Source organism: Ruditapes philippinarum, unplaced genomic scaffold (genome assembly GCF_026571515.1).
Source record: "Ruditapes philippinarum isolate M1 unplaced genomic scaffold, ASM2657151v2 ctg4486_1_1_1_1, whole genome shotgun sequence".
NCBI lineage: Eukaryota > Metazoa > Mollusca > Bivalvia > Venerida > Veneridae > Ruditapes > Ruditapes philippinarum.
The window spans coordinates 6,546-28,126 of NW_026856292.1; the positions used below are offsets into that span (position 1 = coordinate 6,546).

The window sequence follows — 21,581 nt, forward strand, 5'->3', positions numbered from 1 at the left end:
TGAGCAATCATGAGCTTCGGCAATTTCACTGAAAGGAATTTTTAAATGTGGACCAAAAATATACATTTTTATCAAGCATTATCAAATCCTGAAATTCGTGCTTTACTTTTATTGCTTTTTTTGAGTATGAAATTGTTTGATCGTTTGAGTTGGCCTTATTTTGTGCATAATATTTAGTCAGATAACCCGTTTTTTCTATGATAGCGATCCTCAATGGCAGCAAGATCACCATTAGGTACACTAGTCACTCTACGTCATTGATTGCCCTTTTCACAAATTAAAGCCTCTTGATGTTTTGTCTCTCTGAAGGTTACACTTTTCGCCACATATAAAGTACTAAGATTTCCAATCAAAGTTAAGCTAGTGTACCTGGTACTTAAGGGTGCTCTAAGCAGAGAGTAATTCATGACTGAAATATAAACGAAAGGACATGACAACATCATATACATTATCAACTATCGTTCTAATCGTATATAAAAATACAGTATCATTCATGATAATGTTTTCATCCTTTTGTTCGCTTTTAACAATGTTTATAATTCTTTGATAAATACTTATGAACTTAGCAGACGACATAATACAATTATTGTATACCTCCAAGAAAATGTTACGTTACTTAAAATTATGGAAAAACATTAGAATTTATGCTTAAAGTTTTAAATCTAATAAAGCAACTTACCACGAAAGGCATCTGTAGTTGAATTCTAATAAAATATACTGAAATATTTTGACATTTACTGTATAATTTTTTTTCTATGTCGTATTTGTTTCAAAGGGAAGTAACTCTGTACTATATATATGGTTCTGAATTGAAATGATGATATTATTAATAATATCATCCTCATATTTCACAATTATTATAAATGTCTACACAGAAATGATATAAATAATAGATGTAAGTCTTTAAAGTAGCCAAACATTTTTTTTCAATATTTTGAAATTTCAATTAATTTATTATTTTCCCATCCACTTTAAATTATTACTTTTTCTCAAATTAATTATGAAATTCAAATTTTCAATAGTATAATTTGTATAAAGAAATGTTATTTTCCGTAAAATAAGCCATAACAAAACATTTAAAAATGTAATTACAAGTAAAACTAATAAAATAGCAAAAACATATGTTTGGGCTTTTTTTTGGACATCTTTTCTGTTTCTGACCTCTAATACTAGTTTAACACCGAAATTCAATACATGGATAGAAAAAATGAATATATGCAGTTTTTGTACTGCCAAATAATGAAATAAAAGTTACAAGGTTATAATCAGATTGCAGCGGCCATCTTGGACGTCATCTTGGATTTCTAAGTCCCCCATCACTTTTGTAAAAAGTGAAATCCCATTTCGTATGATAGAGATCCAGACAAACATTTTGATATACATGAAACTTCCTGTTTATGATCGGAGACGAGTGCTCCCCTAAATAAGCAAGTTGTTGGAGTCTAATTGCAGCACTTATAGGCTACTTCAAAATATCTCATTGGCAATAATATAATTTTCATAAGCTACTATACAATGCTCATTAGTTATTACAAAATATTTCATATATAATGTAACGTTTTACAAAAAATGATTAAATGTTTAGCATAAATTAAAGTTAAAAAGGCTACCACATAATGTTAAAAGGCTCCAATTTATTGTTTCATAGGCTACAATATAGTGTTCCATAAGTTACTTTAACGTATTCTAAAGGTTACTATTACTGTTTCATAGGCTACTATAATATGTTTTATAAACTGCGATACAATATTTCATCGGTTATTACAAAATGTTTCATAGGCTACAATATAATGTTTCAAAAACAAAAAAAATGTTTCGAATGCTACTATAAATATTTCCTTGGCTGCTATATAGATCCTCTCCGGAGCTATTAACTAACGTTTCATAGGCTATTGTAAACTTTTTCATAGAATGTCACTTTATGTCATTATATGCTTCAAGTTATAATATGTTTCAAACGCTGTAACAAAAAGTCCCCCTTGGCAAAATAAGATCTTTATAAGCTATCAATATAACTTTTTTCTTAGGCGTTTTCTTAGTGCTTGACTCACCAAAAGTTTCATATGCAAATATTTATTATATATACATAAGCTTTCACAAAAAAGTAAAAGGCTATCACTTATAAAATGTTCAAACGCTATCCAAAACGGTTTTAAACCCGGGAGGGCATTTACAAAAATTTGGGTTTTCCAAATGATTTTAAATATATTCAAAATGTTTTAATATAAAACTGAAATATAAAATTTTTATTGAAACATAGGAAAATTTTAAATTATAATTTTAAAGAAATTAAAATGCCTACATCACTGGTAATAGATCTAATTTACATCACGATGATTAAGATAAATTTTAATATTTTTTTAAAATTCCCAAAATTTTTAATTTTATCAAAAAAATTTTTGGGAAAATAAAATACAAAAAAATTAAAAGATTTTCTTTTTTTCTAATTCTACTGGGTTTGGGGGAACCTTTATTTGACGAAATTTTTCGTGGTTTTTTGTCTTTTAAGGGCACAGTGGTAAATTTCTTAAACCCAATTTTCAAATTTTTTGATAAAAGGTATCCGGACTTCGAGGTAGAATGCGAATCGAAAGTGTTATTGGCTATCAGGGACCTTACACGATAAGAGATAAGACCTTGGTTAGATGTAGGTTTTAAGTCTAACAATCCGTCACTATTTAAAACCAGGTTTTGTTCAGGAATTAAACTCCATCAAAGTAGCTAAGAAGTACTAATATTTCCCTGCCGTGTATTTAATAGAAACATGCCCTCGTTAGCAACATACCACTGAAGTATAGTATAACGTCCTGAGAATACTGATACATAAAGGTGTATCATATCATACAAAATTGTCTCCTAATGTAAAAAGGGAATAAAAAAAGAATAAGGTAATAGATAGTCCTTGATAAAGCATTTCAAAATACTATATAATTATATTCATAATTTATTTAAAAACTTACCTTTTTTGTGCAAAGTCAGATCATTTCCTTCCTTTACCCATTGTTGTTCAATATTTCTAAAAACATAAAATTCCTCCATATTTTCAACATATATTGATACATATTCGAGGTCCCAATCAGATAAGATATCATGCCATCGTCCACCATCATGTCCGATCTGTACACTTTGTATCTACAAAAATAATGAAAAAAGAAAAAAAAAAGAAAAAAAAGAATGAGACTTCCTTGATTACATCGGCACATTTTTATGTAGAACAAAAGTCTTGAAATTTGAGTTACGAAGAAAGTCGGTATATTTATCTATCAACCTTTAATAGCAATGTCTATAGGACTAAATTTATACATTTGCATTATATTAAGAAGAAACAATTACAAAGAATGAAACACTTTTGATCGGTTTCAACTTCAACTTTTTTTTAAAGAATATTCGTTCATTATATAAATATATAAATGCATTATATTTTTTCCACATAATAGGTCAATGTTATCCTTTGCTGATGTTTTGAAGAATTATATTTTATACTTTTAAACATATTAAACACATGTCAATCTTCCGTAGTACCGGATATATATTATAACACCATCACTACAGACCAAATATAGGACAAAACAGTAATGCTCTATCTTTTACCAATGTTTCCGACTAATTTGGTCTAGTTTATGTGAGATCCTGAGCACTATCTTATATACAACTGAGCTGAGCAGGTGTATAACATATTTACATACGTTACACAGTTGTTGTTTCAATTTGTGAGTTTAATATATACGAAAGTATTTTTAAATCAATTGAACTCACAGAAACTATCAAAACTAAGAAAGAGAAATCAATTTTATCATACAAATCAACAAGAACTAAAAAAGCACTTAACAACACTTTCACTGTAAGTTTAAATTTCTTTTATAAGTGATCACAATAATTGTGTTACTTACAGGTCCTATATCTCTCTCAACTTTTCCGATCTCGTCGACGTCACCAGATTCAAATTTTCCCACAAAGTATATTTTTTTTGTCATGTCTTTAGAGCCAAACAAAGTAATGTGAACCACGGCATCTGTACCGGCACCGATACGTTCTCCCGTTTTCGTACTGATAAGGTACCGTTTACCTTAATGCAAAGTAAAAGGAATTGCATTTTAATCCCTGAAGGTCATATATTAAAGTTATTAAACTACTACACATTGGATTTTTCTAAGATATAGCTATTTTACTGGTAGTCAGGATAACTGAATATTATTAAAATGTAAGAACGTTTGTATCACCAGGACATATATTGTACCCATTAAATAAATAGGAACACTGGTAGCACATCTATTTCTGGAATTGTATAATAACAATACATTTGATGACAAAAATACAATAATCTTGACAGGATATATTAATGAATAGCAATGGTATTAAGATTACATAACATCATATCTAATTGAAGCAGAAAAAATAATTATCACCGATACAAATTATAAGGTTTTAAATCTTAGAGGTGATAGTAGTACGAACTATTGATTATCCATTTATTTGATAAATTGCATGAATCACTTGGGACACTTATTTCAATGCAGCATTGCAATTATTTATCACCAAACATAATAATTTTAGTTACAAACATATTTTCCAGAAACCATAATTTGACATTAACTTTTGGTTCCATATTTTATCAAGGTATTTAAGGATTAAGGATTACCAACCCTAGTGAATCGTTAAAAAGGACAAATGCCGGATTGTATGGTGATAACCCGAAGCCTACTTTCGGTAGTTTTTGGATACCCATTTTTATTATTTTTTCCGTGATTTAAGAGGATGTTTCCGCTGTAACTCAGTATTTGATTTTATAATTTCAATATGCCGTGTTGTATGCATCTTGTAATAATATAAGTAAAGCACATGGCACATTACACAAGTAAATAAAGGGTTAAAACATATCTACTGTTATATTGATTAAATACATATACAGTAAATACATGTTGTGTCAATAATTTTATGTTCGATTTTGTAAACAGTTGTTTCAAAGACTGTTTCTGTTATATAACACATGTAAAATGAGTACATTATAAGAATAAGATGTTCCGGAAAAATACTGATTCAAGTATGCTATTTTAGTACAGTTGTAACCGTTGTGCAATTTGTTCATGCATACCATGCACCACTCCATTTTAGGGAAATATACATTCATATTACTTACATACAGGTATTTTGGACAAAAATGTTAAAACAGCAATTTTCAATCAATATGTTCCAAATACATTTATTTTATATAATGTAAAGACGTTACAGCAGAGTTAAACGCTAAAGAATAAAAAAAACCGCTTTGAAGATGTTCAGATGTATGTATATGTACATTTTACTATTACGTCTTTGAATTAACAAACCACAATTCACAATTCAATTAGCGGGTGTGTTTTATGTTGAGTAAGAAAATAATGACGTTCGTGTATAAAATTTGAATTTCAATAGATGTAATCCAGGGACACATATTATGTAAGACAAAAATATAATTCTAATTAGTACCTTCAACACAAGTTATTATATCTGACCATGATCCATCACTCTGGCACGTCATTCCCTGATCAGATGATAGAAAATGACCAGAATCACACATAAAAGTGCGAACTGTTTCGCCAATAGCAAAATAGGTTCTTTGAGTGATTAGAATCGCCATATCTTTATTTTCAGGAAGTCTACAGAAACCTATTCAAATGTAGTAAGTAAAGATTTAACTTATTATATTTGCGTCACAATGGAGACAAAATACAATATTCAAAATATAAAATCAGAGAAGCATGCAATGACATTAGAATTTATCATATTAGCCTTGCCGTATTCCTCTTCAATATAAACAAATTGTATTTATATATATTCAATCGATTTTATTGGAATATTTAATACTATCTCTTCATAACATTATTTCATATTTCCTTAATATTTACTTACTTTGTTCACAGTGAGTTCCAGTTTTACCCTCCGGGCATTTGCATTTTCGAGGACCAACACACTCGCCTTGATTAGCATAGCATTCATCGTCACATATAACTATGTTTTTATAATACAAGACAAATAACATTAGTAAACATTCTTGACATGTTAAGATATTTTATAAAATGAGTGACAAAGAGTCAGTCAAAATATAGACTTGAAAGATTGTTTCCATAATTATATAACTCATTAATTTAAAATGCAAAATATGAAAAAATATATTTCCATATGTGAACGATTTTGAAACAAAATAAACACCTTACGTTAGTAGAAAGGGCAGGAAAGTCGTTTAGAATTGAATTATGAGTATTTGATTTTCTATTTAAGAACTCGCTTTGTATTTGTGTTTTAAAAAACTTAGACTCAATGTGGTATCATAATCTAAAATGACAATTAATTGATATCATACACAAAAAACAAATACACAGCAGGATACATTAAACGTCAATATTTATATCTTTGTTTTACAAATGAATTATTGTTACCATTTTCACAACGTTTTCCAGATGTAAAATGCTTGCATGCACATTGATCGTCCCTCAAACAAACACCACCATTTTGACACACCGGTTCACAGTTTGCTAAAATTCATCACATTACGTTTTATAAATTATTCCATTATATAAAATCGATTGCATTTATAAATAGCAAATAAATGTTAAATATTGTATTGATATGTGTGTTATTTGGTTTGTCCTGGCCAAATACAGAAGCGTGTTCTGTAAATTTTACAGACTAACCTTGATCTTTGACCTACTGAGACTTAAATTAACAGGGTCATTTTCCGCTTCAAACAAGCCTCGTGATATTCAACTCATAGGAAGTAAAATGTCTTTACGTATAATACAAGAAAATCATTATTTGTTGTTTTTTTCAGTGCAAATGAAGCTCGAAGACAAAAGAAAACAATTTGTTTTTCAATTGATAAATGATTTCGACTACACGGATACATATACTTATTTGACATTATCCTTCTTGAAGCTAGGTATACATTAAATTTATCTATATAGTTGTCGTCTAATTCGAACAAGTTTCACAGTACACCCCCAATAATATATGTATAGGACAGTAGAATATGCTATTATACGATATCTGCATTTCATTATATAACGAATACTTACTTACCATATTATGTAAGATCTGACATCAGTAAACCAAAATGACGTTATTAAAAAACTATTGAAGGTATTTTTTCTGCAAGCATGCTAGAATGAAAATCAGTATCAAAGTTTCTTGCGCACTTGGAGCATGCGTTATTCTACAACAACGAAGTTAAATTGATATATGTTTCCTAAATACTATATGTTAAGTTCCTTAAATGCCAATAGATATAATTAGAAATAAAACTTATCAATCTTATTAATCAAGGAATGTGTTTACCTTTCCTGCATTTCGGAAAAGTCCCGTTATTTCCAAACTTCCACGATTTATCTCGTTCATCCTCAATCCACTCGCCGTTTATACACTTGAATCTTCTATTAACAGGTTCGTATATATCATCTCCTGCCTTTGAACAGTTGAAGTAAACAAAGTCCCCCACCTCAACAACAGAACCTCCAGAGAGACTGACACGATATCTGTCAGATATTGACAGAAGTGTGTCATAGTCGTATGGTACTTTACAACGATCTGCAAAAACAACGTAATGGAAAAAATCAAATACATTATTTAATTATCTTTGTTCTACAACAGTCGAAATGGTTGTATACGATAAAGCTTTAACCTTTACAATGAAATTTTGTTTAATGTGGCGGTTATACAACAAACGACAAATACCAAACATATTACCACCATCGTGCTGAAAATGATTATGTTTATCAAACTTATTGATTTGAGTATATACAAAACTTTAAACCTTTTATTCTTCAATTTAAACTCTTGTTTTAAAAGCAGCTACGGTATGCATTTCATTTTTACTAAAAGACACAGACACAGAACTCCTTTCAATGGTTCTTTATTGTCAAAATCTTAATGAGAAAAAAAAACTGTTTCGGTGAACTCGCACAACAATACACATAAAATGTACCTGGTATACATTTTGGTTCCTGACCTCCGATTACACTTTTTAATTTGCCGTCAATACAATTGCTCCTTTTTTCCTCTGGCTCAAAAATATCTAATGAGAATCCCTTATCACAGGACACAACGTAGTAGCTGTTTGATATACTTACATTTCCGTTATCAATCTGCAGACAGCTTTCACCTTTTGTCGCTAAAATACAAAAGAAAAATAATCCTAACAATTCGTTTTCTTCTTAAATAATGTTGTATGGAAATATACATAAAAGCCAAAAATAACAAACAACCAAATAGACAAGAAAACAAAAACAGACACACAATGTACATTATTTGTTTATGATTTAAACAAGTCATCATTATGGCTAAATCAATACAGTTTGTTTAAATGATCATTCAAAATTTTCGTATTCACAAAATAACAATAACACAATTATTTACTTTGATTCGGAAGCTATCACATTGATAAGCAAGCAAGTTTAATGAATTTACTGTGAGGCCTGCTAGTGCATAAATTTATGTAAGGTCTTCCATGTTCAGGTTATCTAAATTCATGCAAATTTACTTTATTATTGTAGTTAAGGAAGAAAATTAAAATAAAATACCTTTTTACTTTTCTGACTCACTAATTTATATAACAAAAATCATATTTACTGTTGAGACATACCATCAGGACATTCTTTTGTTATTTTTGTCATTGTATGATCATCCTTGCAAACAATTGTTATATCATCAGCAGTCGTATCATTATCATAGTAATCGTAGTCATACACTATGTATGAGTACATGTCAGTAAATCTACATTTCACCGTCAATGCATCCCCAGCAACAATCTGTTGAAATAAATAAGAAAATGTATTATATATTTATAAATGATATATTGAGAAATATTGTGAAATTAAATGATCATTTCAATTTTCGTATTTCACAATAAAAATCATTATTTTACTGTTCGGAATATATTTCCGTTATTTTACTGGGCTGCTTGCCGATATTTCTTTTAATTCTTCCAGTCACACTAAATTAGAATTTCTTTATTATGAAAAAAGGAAAAAATTAATAATAAAAGAAAATTTCTTACTTTTTGACTATAAATATACAAAAATATATTTTACTTTGGACATAAGGAATTCATTTTCATTGTAGGATATCCGCCGACTCAGTGTACAATATTTATGTAGTCATACCAGCTCGTATGAAGTAAATACATTCAGTCAATGATAAACGTTGAATAATGCCTAATATGTGTTTTGAAATTTTAAATGAAAGAAACTTTACTCAACACTAAGATATAATACATTATTGTTTTAAAAAAAACAAAACGTCTATATGTATAGAAATCCATGGCTGTCTGATATTGTTCTTTTTCAATTTATTTAACCATTTTGATAATATATAAGTTTACTTCGACTATATATGACTTGAAAACATATTCTTATTTAATAGGAATGCATCATATTAATCCACAGTTACAATATATGAAGCCATTCCGTCAGTGTATGAAACTGAATTAGCAATATATAAGTTGATTTCCTCAATATATGATTCCAATTCTTCAATATATTGTACCAAAGTAGCAGTGAATGGAACCAGATATCCTTATAGGAAACCGAATTTTCAATATATTAATTCATTTTTACAATATATGAAACCATTTCAGGCATGAATTGAACCAAAGTATCAATATATAAGTTGATTATCACATTATATGATACCAGGACTTAAATATATGGTACCAAAGTAGCAATGTATGGAACCAGATATCCTTATATGAAACCGAAATATAAATATATAAATTCATTTTTACAATATATGAAACCATTTTATCAATGTATGGAGCCGAAGTATCAATATATAAATTGGTAATCACATTATATGATACCAGATCGTCAATATATGGATCCAAGTAAGTCATGTATGGAACAAGATGCCCTTAAATGAAACCGAATTATCAATATATTAAATCAATTTTACAATATATGAAACAAGTGTATCAATGTATGTAACCGAAGTAGCAATATATGGAACCAAAATGTCATTATATTGACGGGACTTTTTTAAGGCTGTATTCTATCCTTGCACCGGTATTACAATTTCGCGCCAATATTCCGTGTTGAACTGTAAAAAGATCAGCGTGCCTCACTGATTGCATACTGCACATTTTCTTAATAAGGAAATATTTGAATTTAACGTCACATTCACTTACAATTTGCGGGGCAGCCAAAACTTATCGTTATATATGTACGAGTTGTATGTCATAATTTAAGCTATTGTGTCATACTGACCATTAACAAAAACATATTTAAAAAATTCATCTCGACCTTTACCTTTGATCAAAATTGGGCATGGCCAGTAAGACACGTCAAGGTTAATCTACTAACAAAGTTTAAAAATAATCAGTCAAATAATAATCGATTTCATAAAAAAGTGTATGCATTGTAATAACAGAACCCAGTGACTTCGGCCTTTGACTTGTTGACTTAAAAATAGGCTATTTTGGTACTATATAATGAAAATTGCTATCATAGAATGTAACATCAACTTATATACTGCTACTTTGGTTCCATACATTAATAAAATGGTTTCATATTTTGTAAAAATGACATAATATATTGAACATTCGGTTTCATATAAGGGCATCTGGTTCCATATATGGCTTCCTTGGTACCATATACTGAAGGACTGGTATCATATTATGTGATAACCAACTAATATATTGGTACTTCGGCTCCATACACTGATAAATTAGTTTCATATATTGTAAAAATGAATTTAATATATTGATAATTGATTTCATATCAGGACATCTGGTTTCTTATATGGCTATTTTGGTACCATATATTGAAGAATTGTTATCATTTAATGAAATAACCAACTCATATATTGCTTCTTTATATCTCTACAATGAACTTGTAACAGAAATAATGGTAACATTCGAACGTGTTTTCCAGTCTTCTTATGATTATGTCTTTTATTAAAAATTATAAACGCCTAAAACTAATTATTGACTTGATAATATGATATAACTTTGACTTTATTAAACGCACTCACATTATCTCCCGGTTTGATTTCATCTCCGTTCATGTCCCAAAACGTGTATCGTTCGTCCTCAGGAAGTTTGCATCCTGGATGTATAGAAACAAAACATAACAAGGTTTAATTTTACGTTGCATAAACAGAGAAGTGGCGACTTACAAACTTTCCCCGTGGCGGAAGATCTCAGGTTCCGCCCAGTGCATTATTTCCCGCACGATCGGGCAACTATGTAAATGTTATGATTCAAACCCAAACATGTGAGGGCTGCAACAAATTCAGCTGTGGACGATGTGGCAAAAAAACATGTTAAACGTATTAAAGGCTACAACCATTTTGAAAAGAAAATCTTGAATAAACACTATCCAACAATAACTTTATAGTACAAACCTTGTCAAAGTCCATGCATTAATTTGCTACGCCCTTTTGAAATAGTCTTTTCAAAGTTAAGATAAAAATCAATGTATACAAACATTTTTTTATTCTTCCTAACTGTTGATAATTAAAACAATTATATGGTTATAAAAGTCTACAAGAATAAATGTTATTTAAAGTGTTTTCACAATATGGTCAATAAAAGTTATATAAAATAGTAAAATAAAAACAATTATGAACGTCTTATTACGGCAGAATTCCCAAATGTTCAGTCTAAACTTACATGAATATTATTGACATTGGTTTATATAGCCAGTTACAACCCTAATCAACGAATTTATCAGAGCAACACTACAGTGGAATACAAATTTATATTTGGTTCTTTTGTACAGGTAGAAACAACCTCAGACACAGTTTTTCCCCAACATAAGGTTTTAATATGAGGTATTTTTGCACGCCTTCTTTGAATGAATTTATTTTAGTTCCTAAAAATCAAGTAAGAAATAATAAGTTGCTACATTTCTATATATTAACTTAATTTGAAAAGCATATGATAGTTATATATTTATAAAATGGCTGGCTGATTTTAACAGTGTGTCCCTTTTTTCGATTAATTGATAATACTAAAAGCCATACTTTTTCTGACAAAGATTTAAAGATTAAGGTGCATGGGTTCCTTAACAAACTGATTAACCATTACTACATGACAAATTGACTCAGTTTTTATTCCTCATAATTATATCATTATCTTTAAACTGCGAAACATGTTTGATTAACTTGATCAATACAGATCAAGGTCAGCCTACATATGCATTAAGTCTTATCTTAATCTACATTATTCATAACTTAGCACTAATTTATTTGTTTATCTATTTACTGATGATCAATTGTTACCGTACTATTCAAGAATAAATCCCAAGTCAGTTACAGCCAACAGTTTCAGTTTAATTTTGTTTTTGTTAGATGAAGTCAACACTGGAACGTATTGTTGCTAGTTGTATATACTTTTCATCTAGAAATATGTTTTGGCATCGCCAGTAATACTTTGCATCAATGAATTTCTTGGTTATGTATATTTAATATGCGAGAAAAAAGAATGAAACACTTGTTGTCGGTAAGAACGAAAAAACCTAGCTCCCGGGTCAAACTGTTAACCGTAAACTCAGCAGAGCATTTTCACCGACACAAAGAGTTACCTTCGAGTTAGACATTCTGGGCCTGCTAAGAATAATTGTCAGTATGAGGTGTGAAAGAAAACAACAACAAACAACAATGACAAAAATACGAGCATCCCTTAAGAACCCCCAAAATGGAAAACTTGAAAGTGTTACAAAGTAGGGTTAAGTTTCTATTAATTTTATTTTAGTTCTATTGTGTTGGAAGCTATAAGCTTATAGACACACTTTCGAATCCGTTCCTGAAACCCACTCATTAATGAGCAATGAGTGTAAAGTTCAAGAAAACAACGACATACCCTTACGGGGTTTAAACCAATGCGGCAAGGGATCATTAGATTACAAGTCCGACGCGTAAACCACTCGGCCACAGACAAGATTCAGCTAACGTCAGCACTTATAACACTGACATTTTTTATCGGTCATTAATATTCATTTGCTCCTTTTAAATTACATCACTGATATTCAATTTAGACACTGTAGTGTCCCATATGATTAAGACATATGGTTATTTATAAAATAAACCATGTTTGTATGTATGTATGTCCTTTAAAAGGAAATATTAACAATAAACATCGTGAACATTAAAACTATCCGAATTAATTTTTCTAAGAGAGTTGAAGGCGTCATTGAGAAAATAATATGACAATCGCACAATAAATATACTGGACTGACTTGTTAACGACCGTTAAATCATTATAATTATAACATTTTATATTTACTCAATTTAATTTTATTTTAGAATAGGCAAGTTATTAAAAGTTCAACAAGCATTTAACGGGACATATCTAAACTCGAATACAGCTTGCGCAATTATATTAGATTCGCCTGGCAGTTCGTCCAATATTGTTTTCAAGCTATATACTCGTTGTTAGCAACACATTTGAATGTAAACGTGATTGCAATTCAATATTTTACAAATTTCTTTTGTTACTGATTAAATAAAATTGGAAATGATATTGGGAAGTAAATAAATAACTTATACAACATCATAATTAATATGATCAATATTTGTATTTGAATATAGTCAAACATATTTTCAGAGCTAATCTAACACATATTTTAATTACTTATAAGAATGTCACAATTATAATTGCATTTGCAATCTCAAAAATCATACAATGTTAAATGTTATTAATTTTTCTTTAAAGCTCGTTTTTAATTCTATTTTATATCTGTTATTAAAAAGACACATATGCATATTTTCACAAAATACCTTTTAAACACGTGATTGCATCTGTCCATGTTCCATTATTCTGGCATGTCATTCCCTTATCGGATGATAAAAAATGTCCAGGACTACACGTGAAATCGCGAACTCTTTCGCCAATAGCATAATAGGTTCTTGGATTGTTTAACTTTGCCATATTTTCAGTTTCAGGAAGTCTACAGGAACCTATCATAAAGTGATAAATAAACATTTCAAATATTAATTTCCGTCCAAATAGAGAAAAGACAACATTATTTTATAAATACAAAACTTCCGAATAGTTTTTTTTTTCTATTTATTCATATTCTTAAAAGTTTATTAAATGTATCACAATTTCTGTCAACTCGTTAAAATCATACATGATAAAAGAATATCTAACATTATTTAGAAGTTTATTTCTCTCATTAAACCTCATCAAGGATGCTCAATTGCTTAACGTTACCATTTTATCATGAACTCATTGTGTAAATATGTATGAATCTTGCCTCGATGAAATGATGTTATGAAACTGAATATGAGTACATCTGACACAAAAAAAGAATAAACCTTCGACACATTCCACTTTTGGTTCTAGTGTTCCATTGTTGTTCCTGATATCTGAACATGATTCCTTATTAACTGGTACAATATCATCTTTTTCAACCTCAAAGCCACGACGGCAGCAGATTTTGTATGATTCATCGTGCAAAACTTTGCCTTTTTTCCATCCCCTCAAATACCCATTATTTGGAATATAAATATCTGCTTGTTCTAAGATAGAGGAATATTTATTATACAGTTTAAAGTATTAATGTGAACTTTTACATATGAAATAATTCCATCATAAAAGATACATGGTGCTGCAAAGCATTTGGGAAAAGATCACGACACATATTTGGACATTAAAGATAAAACGACATCACAATTCATTGATATTAAAAATATATATTCAAATTTGATAAACTGAGAATTTAAGATTATTTGTCAAATCTACTGACTGTAACACTTTGGAGGTGGGGGTTCCCATCGTAGATTATTTTCACACGTAGAATGCTGAACATTGCTTGGTATCATAGAGTAATTTTCGTCACAACTGAAATATAAACCAAATGTGTCTCGTACGGAGACGTCAATAATTAAACAAAATGGATATATTGTTTGACTCAAGACTTTTGGTGTTTTTATTCGACATACTGCATGTTTCATACTCATTTTTTCAACAAGTTAAAAAAAAACGAATTCGAATTATTTGAAAGCCGATCTTGAATAATCGTTCATTTGAAATCTAAAGTGTTCTAATTTACATTTAGCTGCGCACCGCGTATAATCAGACATTTTAAAAAACAACATCAAGCTGTTCACGATGATGAATTATAAAATATTTGAGACAGAAGTTGTTATTTTCAGAGCAACATATCAAAACCGATAACACGTTAAATAATGACCGCTACATAAATGATTATACGCCGCGTGCACACAGCGTCTAGTTGACGTGCATGCAATGTGCATTCAATGGGGGGGATTTAATCTTGCCTTTGTGTTTTTTGTTGTAGTCTGTTTTGTTTGTTTTGTTTTAAGAAAATCATACTGTTTAAAATTTTCTAATAAAAATATATGTTCTGATGTACAACATGTTACCGACCTACAAGGATTTAAAGTAAACGTTTAACTAAAGTGATAGTACCATGTTTGAATGTCAAATTCTTTTCATCATTTACTAATCAGTCAGTCTATATTCTAATGATGGGAACCAAATTCGGACAGGGAAGAATGGCCATGACAAATATACTTAAATAAATTCCAGGCCAATATGCAATCTTGTCTTTAATCAATTAATTTAATTTTTATAATTGAATAAACAACACGTAGTTAAAAATTGTTTATATTTAGGAATTTCATCAAAACTATTATTTGATATTACAGACTTATTTTTGCTATTTCTGTAATAACAGAACAGTTCGTCCTCAGAATCATTCGAACATTATGCAATTAGCTCCAATATTTAAATGTACATATTCTCGGCGCAACGGAGATACTTTTCTTTAGCTCTGTCTTTGTCTTATACTTATGTTAAATATACCAATCATTTGTATTTACTTGTTATTCAATTTAAATTGCTTCGACTAGACTTTTTAAACTTTGTCGCAACAGTCTAACATTTTAGACATGGCATAACTTTGTGAATATTCATGCATTAGGTTTTACTTTTTCACAAAAATATGCAACGAAATTAATAAACATCGATCACAAACCAAGAACATGAAGAAAAATCGATTAGTGCTTCGGATATTTAACTTTTATAGAAAACACCTATCAAGGTTGATTTTGTACATTTACTGTTGACATCATTTGGCGCCGTTTTTGATGTGTATCATGAACATATAACTTGTATATTTCTAATCAGAGTTTAGAATATGCAAGTGACACATGACAGCCAATTTATTTCTAAGAAGAAATAATGCTTTTTACACCTCTACGGATTCAGATGAAAAAAAATGGCAAATTATTATGAAAATTGGAGAAATTTATATGGATTTTATGAAAAACTGTATCAATGTATTTAGCACATTTTTATCTAAATTTCTAAGCAAGCCATACTGCTTTACTCTTCAAATGAAATAACTGATATACAAACCAGAAATATCTTAGTGATAAATATCAATCCGTTGTTTATTCACGTTACCTGTAAAATGCTTGCGAATAGAGATCCCTTTTGCCAAAGTATTCTACACTACCTCCATAAAAATCCTCTATCAAATTGCATTTTGGCACTGAAATGTGATACGCAAAACAATTTAACGTAGTTATCAATATAAGCTTTCCATAGATTTCTGAACGTGTACCAAGTTGTGAATAGATATCAAGCGATAAAGTTGACTACTTTCAGTACTTAATTTTGATATTCACGTCTAAGATCTTTCATATACACTATATAAATTACATTCAAAGCTATTGAAATTTACCTTCACAAATTGGTTCTTTGCCACTCCATTTTCCATCAGACTGACACGTTCTTTGAACTGTTTTAAGCTGTGTATTGCCGTTCAGGTAATAGTCTTTGAAATGTCAAAAAAAAAAAGAAAGATAGAGTTTCAATATAAAGTCACTGGGAAAGCGGCTGGTCCAAGAGTATTCATTAAGCGGAAACACTTTATATAGTCGCGGGAAAAGTTAAAAGTGTAAAATGAATAAAGAAGATTTACTAAAAAATTAAGGAACAGAAGGTTACAGTTCTTATGCACTGCACTTCTACTCAGTTAGATCTTTCTACCTACAAAAGTTTCACGTCTTTACCTTTTAAAGTTCTCCAGTAATGTTCCAGTGTAAAAATGAACAAGGGATGATTACTCCAAAATTTGGGATGGAAGTGTAACGGTTCTTACTCGTTGCACTTTTATTCAGTGAAATCAATGTTTTAAGTTGATACCTTTTATAGTTCTCAAGTTATGTTCCTAACTAAGATAAAAGTGTAAACATGAACAAATGGCAATAACTCCAACATTAGGTAAGGCAGAGTGACGGTTCTTTTGCACTGCACTTCTTCTCAGTAAAACATATCTATCTACAATGTTTAAAAGTTCTTAAGTTATGTTCCGATCTAAGTTAGAAGTGTAAAACTGAACAAACTCCAACATAAGGTAAGGCAGAGTTACAGTTCTTTGCACTGCACGTCTCAGTAAAATATATCTAAGTACAATGTTCAAGTTGATTCCTTTTATAATTCTCAAGTAATGTCCCGGAAAAATGTCCAACGCGTAAGAATTTGAAAGAGGTTATTACTCTTAGATTAGGGGAAGGAGGGAGGGTTATTGTTCTTATGTCCTTTTACTCATTCAGATGTATCTATTTACAAAAAATGAGGCTGATGTTTCCTGTACGTTCTTAGTTATTTCCAGGACAATAAATCTACAACGGACCGAGAGATCGTCCACAAACTTGTTAATGGGTCGGGTGGGGGTTGCGTTCATTGAACGCCGCCTTTCCTTATTTATCTTGTTTATCATATTGTAAAATTAGGAATTTTGAAGCATCTGCAGATGTGTTCATATGGCGATAATCATGGAACCTTAAATGTGACTCCATGAAAATTGGCATATGGTCCCGAAGTAAAATACTGCGTGTGCCCTACACGTGAAAAAACAGAGGGGGAAACTAAATAAAAATGAACTTTGAAAGGGGATCAGAGGTTATGAAGCCTGCATATCACAGATATGAAGTCAAAAGACAAATTTAAAAATCAGGTCACATATCCTTGGAGGTTGATTCAACAGTATTCAAGTGAGGAATACTAAAACCACCCAGCAAGAAAAAGCCGAATCGAATGAACTAAAATACCACAAGCACAACAATAATGTCGTGCAGAACGATCTTTAATGATCGGAAATATAACGTTTCTGGTTTAATGTACAGGGTGACTTTTTACAGCCTCCACACGGCACAAACAACGCTGATGTGACGATAGAATAGAGAGAAACAAGAATTTTGGGAAGTGAAAACTACCGTCCACGCCCCTTAGCACCGGCTTAAGCAGTGTTCAACATTTAACATGAACTGGTAAAAAATGGAATTGTGAAACATCAACAGAAATGTTCATTTGGTGGTTATCATGGAACCTTCAATGTGACACGTTAGTGCCATTCCATGAAATCGCCATATGAACACATCTGCTGATGTTTCAACATTCTAGATTTTACAAGTTCATGTTATATGTTGAAAAGTGCTTTACCCGGTGCTAGGGGGCATGGACGGTAACTTGCACTTACCAAAACCGTCGATGAACAGACTCAATCAAACCGAGCCTTCAACATTTCCAATTTCGCCGTGTTAGGCTTTTTTGAGGATTCTTTTTTTCTGTCTATTTTACCCAAATTATTTTCACTCTATTTTACCCAAATTAATAATGAAAAATGTAACGTTCCTTATATCACTTTTACAGACTTTTGTATTCGTCATGTGCTAAAATCGAGAACACAATTTACATATCTGTATTTTAAATCATAGTTTGGGTCCGTTCTGTTGAAAAGATGTCGGAGTTAATCGTTTTTATATATATGTACCTTGCGTTAACTGGAGTGCAGGTATTTGTTACCCGCACTCCAGGGCCTGCCCATTGATTGGCTCATTTTTGCTGGGATTTATTTCTTGTGACGGCAGAGAAAGGGAAAGGGACAGAAATATCATATTTAGATGCTCCTTCATTTGGTGTCATATTGTTACAACAGGGAAAGTGTTTTTATGTTTGACTATGATACAAACGAGAAAGAACATCAAAACACTCGGCAATCTGAATAATATTCGTGGGCTACGCCCCCTCGTTCAAATCAAATAGCCTCGTGTTCGATGCTCCTTCTATAACTTACAACATTTTATGAAAAAGAAAATTATTGATATTTCATTATTCACACTTATATCGTTTTTGTATCCAGAAATACGAGTCAAAGGCAAAAATTCAGAGGTTCTTACCCCGATCACAGGTGTAATCAGCAACGCTTTCATAGTTATTTGCAAGGCCATCACTTGTATCTTGGAAAATACTGCCATGCTGAATCTGAGGTAGAGCTGGACATAGTATTGCTAACAAAAGAAAATTAAAAGGTTTGAAAATATCTAAATACAACAAAAGTTTAAGTAATCAATAAATCAAACAATAAATAAATCAAACAATCAACTCGTAAATAAATCTATTAAATGTGTATCTGTAAAACTGGCTGATGATGCCACATGGAAAGTTAAAGCTGGACACATCATGAAATAATTGTTTGTATTCAAGCACCAAATACAAACAGAATGTGTTAAATCGATTGTGTTTCATAGCATTCCTTTCCTGTTTTGTATGTGATATCAAAAATGATGAAACTGAATGGACTGTTACAAATAAATCCTTTCAACAGTTTATCAACGGGTTCAAAGAAAGTCCGGTGGGGACATTTAAACTTCATAAAGTCCCGATATCATATTCAAGAAATTCCCGATTTAAAATTCACGAATTTGCGATTTTAACATCATGATTTCACGATTTCAAATTCACGCTTCCAACTTCATGAATATTCACGATTACAACTTTCCTAATTCAATTTCATGAATTCACGATTACAACTTCACATATTCACGACTTTATGAATGAAGTGGAAATTTGTATTTGTAAAGCTGAAATCGTGAATTCACGAAGTTGAACTCGTGAAGTTGAATTCGTGAAAATTTGGTAACCCGTTTATGGGCTAAAAATTTGTGAAAGGAACAAAAATTCTGTGTAAGCCTTTTGTATTGTAGTTATGTGGTGCTCAGTAAAATAAGATTAATTACAAGGGACTTTCGGGGTGATAATGGAAATGTCAACTTTTGAACTGTTGTTTTAAACCCTTGTCTGCGCTTTGAGTTGGTTTACCAGCCATCGGGTTGGCATTTCGGCTTTGATACCGAATGCTATGATAAATTCGTAAAATGTCACCCACTTTACAAACACAATGAAACTAGTTGGTTTTAAACATATTTATTTGAATTCGATTGCAAAACAAGTTCTTGCAAATTATATAAATCACTTTCGAGTCCGCTTCCTGAAACCAACCAGTATTGGTGTCATATGAAGAAACATGGTCGTGACCCGAGTAGGGCTCGGACACATAATCTCTGGGTTGAGAGGCAGACACCTTAACCACTAGGCCACCGCTCCACTTAAACTAATTTGGGGGCCTTTACCTTTAATTTATGAAACTTCTTATTATACATTCCAATGCGAAACAATGTTATTTTAATTTGCTTTTTTGTCACAAACATATTTACTAACCTTGACTTTATCATAAAGACACAAGATAAAAAATCCCATTAAAATAAACAAATGAAATATCAAACCTCATTTATAATAAGTTTATTATAAGTTAGTAATTTGGGAATTGTATACAGTCCTACTACTTACGGTCACAAGTAGGTCCCTGTGGCGGACTCCATTGACCATCTTTCCTGCACAGGATTGCGTCATGCCCTTTTAACTTATAACCGGTGTTACACTCAAATTTCATAACATCCCCTATAGCGTAAGTGGTATCAAGATGACGTCCATTATCGGGATGCGGTACCCATGGACATGTTATTTCTAAAAAATAAGAACAATCTTTCTTTTCTGCTAGTATGGGTTAAAGAGAGCATAACCGAGATCTCTTATAATTTATTATATTGTCGTTTTTGTTGTTGAAAGGATGCTATAAAAATGTATTTTTTACCTTTTAATAGGATAACGTGGTGAATAAAAGCAGAATGATGCAGGGTTACTTAGTTAGACGTGCTTTGAGATTACAAATGGGATTTTATCGATCAGTGCCAATTCTTCTTTTTTCACTTCAGTCAATATGTTCATGAAGAGCGTTGTAAAACTGCAACTTTAACATAAGAACGCCACAAGACACGAACACAATCAAAACAGCACTGACAGTCAATAGAAGTCAATGACAAGTGTCATGTTTGAAATTATCTTGTACCTGTTCCTACCCCGTGAGCATTATATGATTATCTATAAATAGAGCTGAGTAATATATAATAGATTATCTAAAGAGCTTAGTAATGATTGATAATTTATTAATATAATAAGGGATATAGTATATAATGTTGTTTTCCCTCTCTAGATTTAAGTTATATACTTGAGTGATACTGACAATATTTTATGTTTATAAATGTAATAAATAATCCTGCATATATTTTTCTTTAGAAGCGCCAAAATTACGAATTAAATAAATTTCGAGAAAAGATCCACATGTAAGACAATATTGTTTTTCACAAAGGAAATAATAATTCAAAAAATTAATATTTAATAAAAGTATGTACAATGAAGCAAAATTTCAAACTTCTACCCTGTAACCATCAAAATGAGAGCT

At 30.7% G+C, this 21,581-nt stretch overlaps 1 protein-coding gene across 1 annotated transcript in view; it reads right to left on the bottom strand.

Moving 5' to 3' along the window:
* Positions 1 to 21,581, bottom strand: part of LOC132746108 (sushi, von Willebrand factor type A, EGF and pentraxin domain-containing protein 1-like) — a 25,696-nt gene continuing 4,115 nt past the window's right edge. Inside the window, exons 7-24 of the mRNA XM_060735177.1 lie at positions 20,630 to 20,806; positions 19,180 to 19,290; positions 16,680 to 16,772; positions 16,400 to 16,487; positions 14,715 to 14,809; positions 14,284 to 14,487; positions 13,744 to 13,923; positions 10,996 to 11,069; positions 8,612 to 8,777; positions 7,955 to 8,140; positions 7,309 to 7,557; positions 6,414 to 6,509; positions 5,887 to 5,985; positions 5,464 to 5,643; positions 3,891 to 4,066; positions 2,961 to 3,132; positions 680 to 704; positions 1 to 409 (exon numbers count right to left, since the gene is read on the bottom strand). Coding sequence (XP_060591160.1) covers positions 388 to 409; positions 680 to 704; positions 2,961 to 3,132; positions 3,891 to 4,066; positions 5,464 to 5,643; positions 5,887 to 5,985; positions 6,414 to 6,509; positions 7,309 to 7,557; positions 7,955 to 8,140; positions 8,612 to 8,777; positions 10,996 to 11,069; positions 13,744 to 13,923; positions 14,284 to 14,487; positions 14,715 to 14,809; positions 16,400 to 16,487; positions 16,680 to 16,772; positions 19,180 to 19,290; positions 20,630 to 20,806 — 2,393 coding nt within the window. The 3' untranslated portion in view covers positions 1 to 387. The remainder of the gene's footprint in view (positions 410 to 679; positions 705 to 2,960; positions 3,133 to 3,890; positions 4,067 to 5,463; positions 5,644 to 5,886; positions 5,986 to 6,413; positions 6,510 to 7,308; positions 7,558 to 7,954; positions 8,141 to 8,611; positions 8,778 to 10,995; positions 11,070 to 13,743; positions 13,924 to 14,283; positions 14,488 to 14,714; positions 14,810 to 16,399; positions 16,488 to 16,679; positions 16,773 to 19,179; positions 19,291 to 20,629; positions 20,807 to 21,581) is intronic.